The sequence below is a fragment of the Tupaia chinensis genome, unplaced genomic scaffold (assembly GCF_000334495.1).
Source record: "Tupaia chinensis unplaced genomic scaffold, TupChi_1.0 Scaffold000184_1, whole genome shotgun sequence".
Lineage (NCBI taxonomy): Eukaryota > Metazoa > Chordata > Mammalia > Scandentia > Tupaiidae > Tupaia > Tupaia belangeri.
The window spans coordinates 3,991,300-3,999,752 of NW_006159659.1; the positions used below are offsets into that span (position 1 = coordinate 3,991,300).

The 8,453-nt window shown below is 38.4% G+C and overlaps 1 protein-coding gene across 1 annotated transcript in view; it reads left to right on the forward strand.

The window, feature by feature from the left end:
* Nucleotides 1–1,129, forward strand: part of PTCHD1 (patched domain containing 1) — a gene marked incomplete at its 5' end in the record, with an annotated part of 60,103 nt that extends 58,974 nt beyond the window's left edge. The window contains one exon of the mRNA XM_006146685.1: nt 1–1,129. This exon is cut by the window's left edge and continues 10 nt beyond it. Within this exon, the coding sequence (XP_006146747.1) occupies nt 1–525 (525 nt within the window).
* Between the last annotated feature and the right edge of the window lie 7,324 nt (nt 1,130–8,453).

An 8,453-nucleotide genomic window follows, 5' to 3' on the forward strand; every position in this document is an offset into this window, starting at 1 on the left:
GCATTCCTGGTGGCAGATTCTCTAATTAATGTCTGGATCACTCTAACGGTTGTGTCCGTGGAGTTTGGAGTGATAGGTTTCATGACATTGTGGAAAGTAGAACTTGACTGCATTTCTGTGCTATGCTTAATTTATGGAATTAACTACACAATTGACAACTGTGCTCCACTGTTATCCACATTTGTTCTGGGCAAGGATTTCACAAGAACTAAATGGGTAAAAAATGCCCTGGAAGTGCATGGGGTAGCTATTTTACAGAGTTACCTCTGCTATATTGTTGGTCTGATTCCTCTCGCAGCTGTGCCTTCAAATCTGACCTGTACACTGTTCAGGTGCTTGTTTTTAATAGCATTTGTCACCTTCTTTCACTGCTTTGCCATTTTACCTGTGATACTGACTTTTCTGCCACCCTCTAAAAAAAAAAGGAAAGAAAAGAAAAATCCTGAAAACCGGGAGGAAATTGAGTGTGTAGAAATGGTAGATATTGATAGTACTAGAGTGGTTGACCAAATTACAACAGTGTGATAGTGTCTGCTTGGTATATTTTCACCCTAGGTCTTATCAAGAACAAAGAGCTTATGTGAATGGGACAATTAAATACAAAGTTGTTACATTTTTAAGGATAAAAACAGGCATTGCAAAAAAAGTAAAGGACAAGGGGGAAAATGGGCATGACATTTTCAATCTTTAAAACAAAAGGGTTTGTTATGAGAAAGAATTTACACACATGTGCACATGTGTACATGCACAGACCCTGGGAGACACAGACTCTTAAACTAAGAGTTAATAAGAAAGTTTATTAACAAGCAGGATCCTATTGTGTCTACACTTTAGATGTTACTGGTATTGTGACAAACTCTTCTGATTGAAAGGTCAGCTGTCAAGGTAGGAATAGCTTTAAGCATTGTTTAAATAATAAGGCTTCCAGAACTTCTGCAGAGCAGTCAATCCAGTCAGTATCTATGGTTTGAAGTCTTAGCCATATCATCTAGCTCCCCAACATCCAAGAAGAGAGTTGTGAAAGTTCTGATCAACAAAAGCAAGCCAGGATCTCAAAAGCAGACATGTGGTTGAGTGGCCATCACCATGGACTGAAATTGGGTCATTTCTAAATTCACCCAGGTGAGGCCGTTTTGTTGTCTAGCATGAATTTATCATATTCCTTCATTGATATATTTTAATATTTGTATAGTTTGGTTAATACACCTGGAAATCAATAGCAGCTCCAGCACTGCAGAATTGGGACAATTCTATTTTGGAATATCTTGTTGCTTGTCATTGAATGAGTCTGCTTTATTAGTTACAGCTCCTGGCAGCAGGCTCCAAGGACCGAAAACCAAAGAGCCAAACCCAAATACCTGGCATGATGGAGGAAAAGCAGGTATCTACTTGAACCCAGAGAAAGCATCTCCATTTTAACAAAAAATAGCCAGCTGGTACAGCTGTTTGTAGTTTGGCCCAACGTGCATTTTTTTTGCGTGGATGTCCAGAAATATCTGTCCACATATAGCTGAGGAAGGGAGAATGAACACTGAAGTGGTTATCTGCCATAGCTTCCAATGTGTAGTGCCAGCCTGCCTTGTCTGAGGCATGACTGCTCAGAGATACAGAGGAAGAAAAAAAAAAGATCTTTGATAAATTTAAGTTCTAACACCGAGAAACTTAGTGCAGGGAGATAAAGGGTTGAAATGGAGACAGAAGCAAATGACTGAAAAAAAGTAATCACCAACAAAAATCTATCAATGATGGCCGTCAAATTTTCCTGCTAAACTAGCTGCACTTGACCTTCCTGGTTCCCCTACAAACCTTTGTTGGTGCCTCTCTACATCATTGCAAGACCCATCTGTACATTAACAAGCCTAGATATTTATACTGTCAGCTTGCAGTATCTACAGGGGAATGATTCTTAGATCTAAATAGAAACGATTGATCTGAAAAGCCAATGTATGCTGTCCCAGACTCCTGCATTTCTTTCCATCTATAAAATGAAGCTAAAATCTGGTTACATTTGAGGCAAAGGACTAGAGTATTTTTCCCTTTTTAGAGATGTAGCTTATTTAGACATTTGTAGTAGTAAGCATTTCCCAAAAGCATCTTACCTTTCTGGACCTTAGCGGATGTACTGTGTAACTTCACCATCCTTCACAGAGGCGGAAACTAGACACAGGAGAATAACACAACTCACCCAGGTCATACCACTAAAGGAGTTCCATCATTTTAAAATGCCTAAAACAGGGCAAGCCAATTTTAGATTTTATCATAAACAGCTATTACTCCTCTCAAAATACATTTCTAAGGAAAGGATACAGAATTTTATTGGCCACAGGGAAGACTTTTTTTTAAATGTCTGAGATTAAAATGTTTGGAATATAGGTTTGTAATTTTCCTTTCAAACAGCAAAAAAGCCCAAGTGATTTAAGGGGTTTGTCATTGTCTTTTCAAACAGCAAAAAAGCCCAAGTGATTTAGATGTAACCACACCAACTGCAAAACTGTGCTTTCTATGTTATGTACTGTTGTTCACACAGTTCTAAATTCATATTCAGGGGAATCATAGCTAGTGAATTTACACACTTGTTTAGTTTACCCTGCAGACACACTATGTGATCATACCAATGCATTATACACTCAACTAGAGGATAATGAGCTTTAATCTTAGGACAAGTAAGGTCCTCACAAAAGGGCAAGTTTGCATAATAGGTCTTCAATCTATTCTCTAAGGAGCCAGTAACTAGGCTATTATTTGTAAAACACAACTGAAGAGGGGATTTGGCTTTATTCTTAAATCATATGTTGTTAAATCACTTTCTGAACAGTGTGTTCTAAATCAGCCATTGATTTAGTGTCAGCCACGTGGAGCACCTCAGCTTAAAGTGACTCCACAAAACTGACACAACACACTCACCAATTAAATGGTTTTGTTGAGAATTTAATCATTCAATTTGGTCAACCAGAATGACTTAATGTGGAACTTTGTTTTATGACAGATAATAGTTCTCCAACTTGACTGAGTCTCTGTGTACCCTGAGATATTGTATTTTTAAATGAAGGGCATTTTCAAACTTGTCAACGTCTCTTTTCAGCACTTGAAATCAAGGCCTAAGGAATTCTGACTGTGAAATGAATTTTTCTACTGGGGGACTATGCATGTCAAGATTTATAATTTAATGTTAGATAATTATTGTTTATTTGTTAATATCAATTATTGATTATTGCTCTGACAGCATTGGTTTAGCCCCATTATGGAAAAGACACTTTAGAAGTAACTCAGAATGACATCCCCATAAAATGTAAATCTTTACTTAATGAAGTTTTACTTTTTGAATTGCTATAAAGAGGGAAGGAATGATCCCAACAAGCACTTAGAGTTGTATTTTTCTTTCAATTAATTCCAACCAAGACATTAATGTCCACTTTACCAAAGAGACTTATTTGGTTGGTTTTGAGTTGATGTTTGTTGTTTGTTTACCAAAGAAAATATTCCATTCATCAAAAACTATTTCTCCTAGTTAACTAAAAAACTGTGATACTGGACTTTCTAGGCCTTTTACAAGGAAAATAAGAAAAGGGTAAGGATGTCAATGTTATCTCATTTACTGAAACTCGGCAGAAGATGTAAATTCACAAAGAACTTGAGGTTTGCAAGAAGAAAATGATACTTCAAATAGGGCATTATTGTTTAGTTTTACAAGCAATGTTCCAACAAGTAGCATTAGGGCTCCTTAGGCTAAAAGAAGTACAATTTGTTCCAGAGAAAAAAATAAGACAAACCATCATGAAAATCCCTCTCATAGATTTTGTTTTGTTTCGGGTTTAGGGGTTTTGATTTTTGTATGTGTTTATTTTGATTTGGCTTGGTTTGTGATTTTGTTTGTATTTGCTTATTTTGCCTCTGCCTTTCCTACCTCTTCTATCCCCATCACTTGTCAGTCAGATATGAGGTATCAGATGCCATCCTCAATGGCCACAATTATTTACACTATATACATCTCTAAACAAGGCCCTTGATAACCTTTTTATTTTAACTAACCACCACCCAATTGTAAGTGGCATTCCAGTGAAACAGGATACCACATTTCTCCAGTCCCAGCAACAGAGCTAGGAAGTGTCCATCACAAGAACAGGTGGGGTGGGAAACTGCCTTGATGATGTGGTGTGGTGTGAGGCAGAACCCCTAGGATACAAATGGTATCCTCCTCAAAATGACTTTATTCCTTTGGATCCTATTAAAGTATCCTTGCATTTTGAAGTAGTGCTTGACCTCTGTGAATCTCTTTCCTCATGTATAAAATGGAGAAATTACAGTAATTATCTTTAAATTCAGCAAATACTGGGCCAGCAGGTGATGTGGAGGTTAAGGTCCTAGATCTCATATGGCCAGCTTCGTAATTCGAGTCCCAGACCTGGCAGCTTGAGAATCACACTTGCTGCATATGATGCCTGCCCCTAAAATCCCAAGAGGAGAGTGCAGAATGGATTATGGCATATCCATACTCCCTGGGAGGTGATTTCTCACTCACTCTCTGTGAGTGCACCTGCCCTATAGCAAAAACTGTAAAAAAATTATTTTTGATTCAGCAAATACTTACTGGGTGCCTAATATTGCCTATAGAGACTGGTCTAGATACTGGTGGTGCAGCAGTGAACAAATCATATTTTAAAAAACTTCAGTCTAGCTTGTGATATGGTGGTTAAGGTAGCTGGATCTCACATGGCCAACTGTGGTTCAAGTCCCAAATCCAGTGGTTTGAAAACTACACTGGTCATGTGTGCATGTGTGCCTAAAGTCTTGAGAAGAGAGAAGAAGAAAAGGGATTGCATTGTGGCCATCCCTCATGGGTGGGTGCTTTCTCACTTTCCTCCTCTCTTTTTTTTTCTCTCTGTCTCTGGCAAGTGCATGCACCCTACACCAAATTTTTAAATATATATATTTTTTTAATTCTGCCCTCTTAAAGTCTATGTTTAAGTGACATTGTAGGCTTACTGTGAGGAGTAAATGACATGATATACAGAAAGCACTCATGAAAAACCCTGGCAAAGAGAAGGAACTCAAGACATTATTTGTAGTTTGTCAGTCTTACATAGTAGCACTAGTGCTCAGAATGGGAAGCTACAAAGTATATTTGGGCCCAAGATTAGGACTATATAAAGATGCAGTGAGTAGCAACAGAAGGTGGTTAATTCCTGGTCATTTGGGGACATCCAAAAAATAAGCTGGAATACTACTTAGTGGGACAATTGTAAAGGCAGTGTAAGTTCTGGATGTTGAAGTTGGACTGTAATCCTTGAAAAAATGGGATGTAGGCACTTGGGGCTGGGGATAACAAGGGGATGGCACTGATTTAATAACTATGCCTGGCATGTCTGAAGACATTCAAACATTCCTTTTCCATAATTTGCTTTTTAAGTTTGTGCTAAATAAATAGAAGCAGGTACATGAAGACCTGAAGAAGTTCCTATTTTTTTAAAAGCATGGTAAGTTTGCAATACAATGGATAATATTAAATTAGTACTAGAGAGAAATAGCTAGTAAAGAACTTAGAATAGCTGCAGCCAGCACATTGTAGAGTTCCCCTCTGTGGTGGTTACAACTGTATATTTCTGTTTCATGCCAGTCCAGGAGAAAGCAAAGAGGAAAGTGAATGAACTAGTAGAGTCTGTTCACCTGAATAGTGTCAGGATATCCTCCCTAGCCCACCTCTCACCAACCTCCATTCTTCCCAGGTGATCTATTTGAAATCCTCTTTGATAACTATGAGGGCACCATGCAAGGGGGAAAAAAAAAAAAGGAAAGTGAGATGACCAGAGAGCTATAGCCTCTTCGCGGACTTTTGAGTCAGATTAAAATTAGCACCACAAGGGTTTGGAGGAACCTACCTGGTGGAGAAAGAAGGCTTATTTTCAGTGTTAAAGAATGCAATGTGTACCAAGGATGCAACCCGTAGAGAAATCTTAGTGAAAGGAATTATGTTCCTATGGAATCTTCCAGCTTCTTCTCCCTCCATAATTTTGATACCGGATAAATCTTTGGATAAAATTAAGCCTACCCCTCATTTTTTCACATAAAAAATTGAAACCTGGAGAAGTGAAATTATACTCACAGAGCTAGTTAGAAGCAGACAAAGAACTGTAAGTGAAGTCTAATTACTAGCTTAAGTTATTTCTCCATTCTACCACTTTACTGCCAAGTTCTACGTATATCAATTATGGGGTCATAACCTGGGGGTCATGAATCAGTTGGTGGGAAGGGGTACTCTGAGCTCCCTAAAATTAAATTATATGCAAAAATGTGTGTATATGATTAGTATATGGGTTTTCCTAGAGAGAGGGCTCACAGTTGTCATGAGATTCCAAGAGGTCTGTGACCCATAAAAGGTGAAGAACATTGTCCTAAATTAATAAAGACCTCATTGGGAGTGTGGTCCTGGTGTCCTCATTTTGGTTAATGGGTAGTCAAGAATTTCTAAACCATCTTTTTACAAGGATCCAAAAATGCTTCCAAACTTTGGTTTCTTCATCACAAACCAAATGCCTATCTTTATTCATTTATTCTTTCATTCATTCATTCGTTTGTTTATTCTAAACACATATTTTCAGTGCCAATTTATGTTCCAACACCAGATAAACATGCACTCCAGAACAGGATCAGGAAAGGACCCCTCTGTACTGTGCCCTTGTTAGGAGGAGGATTACCAGGTTGTTCCCACATTCTCACTGTTGCAATCAAGTATATATAGCCTCAAAATTACAGTAACCATCCCACGCACATGCATACACACAGAGCCATCAGTCAACAAAGCCAACATACAGAAGTGTGCCCTGTCAAAGAACCAGGGGAAGAGCAGGCTATTTCAAGGTCATATAATATACGATATGCTGCTTTGCAGCAGCATACTACATCCATGGAAGAGCTACTCCCAAGTGAACCCTACTCCGGAAAGTTTGCACCAGGTATGGTTACACATATTTGGCTGCAGCTGATTCTCTAACAGGGAGACAATAGTCTCTTTCATTTTGATATTTGTAGTGGGCAGATAAGAAATTCTGACCATGGGCAAATGGGTACATTTAAGGTGTGTCTTAAATACAGATATGCAAACAGAAGCCCAATTTGCTTGACTCCTAGTTAGAAGTTATAGGTCGATAGAGGAAGTCCAAGACTAACTGGCTCTACTTGTACCTGTTGGCTCTTCTTATAGTATAACTTTAGACACAGTGGAATCCACCTGGATTTATCTAAAGGTAAGACAGAGAAATCACTGGTTGGCCTTCCCTGAAGCTAATCAGTGCCACTTCACCCTCTGCCCAGCCATGATAAAGGAAACCTTCTATTGAAAGAAAAGAATATTAGTCCACTTTAAAGCATCTGATATGAGGTTTGAGAACTTCATTTATTGGGATCTATAAAGTGCATTGTCTAATTACTACAAAATAGCAGAATCAGCCCATTTCAGTTCCAGATTCATTTTTGAAAAGGCCTGTATGATTCTCTTTGAAAAAACAATGTCCATAAATTTACCAGGATGAACCTTGAATACGTCTGGCTCAGATATTAACATATTTATTCTTTAAATTAACATACTGCCAAAATTGCCTTTGCCTTTGTACCAGAATCACAAAAGCAGTTGTCATGATACCTCCCAGGACTGTGGATGACTGGGCAAAACTGTTAATAACCTATTGACTCTGCTTCACACACACATGCACACATAAATGCATACATGTACTCATATACACATGAGCACATATCCATGCAGATGAATGCACACACACATATGTGCACAGCACACCTATACCACATGTATATGCATTAACATATATGTGCGCACACATGTAGGACATATGTGCGTGCACACATACATATGCACACCACTTTTTTCAATATGCCTGACAATTTGAGACATATTACTATACTTTGGTAGGCCTAGACCTGTGGGTCTGTGAGGTTTGAGAGGCAAAGAAATATTACCTCTCCCTTTCTATGTTTCTTATGCATGAGCACATCTGAGAATAGCCAAACAATACACTTTTAAGAAAAATACCCAGGGAAGTGTATGTGCCTTGCAACTTAAACATTGCTAACTAACAATTTCATAGTAGGAAGACTGCCTTTGATGGACTTTTCCAAGTTATAAGGGAATATGGCAGAGACCCCAAACCACAAAGGTCTGTCCTAAGATCTAGAATTATGGAATATACCTAGAATCTTTGTTCAATGATCCAGAGAAGGGGAAAAGGAGTGGGAGAGAAATGACACATGAGATGGTCATGCCATCTTGCCAATCAGCAGTCTTAGGAAGGAGTGGGCAAAATTTTCCAGTTATCTCTAGCATTGATTTGGTGGGAAAATCAATGCATTTCAGTCATCTCAAGGAAAGAAGGTGCTATCTAGGGAAGCCTGGAGATAGGAAATATAACTTTAAAAGAAAACTCACACAGTCAATAGAAGAACTG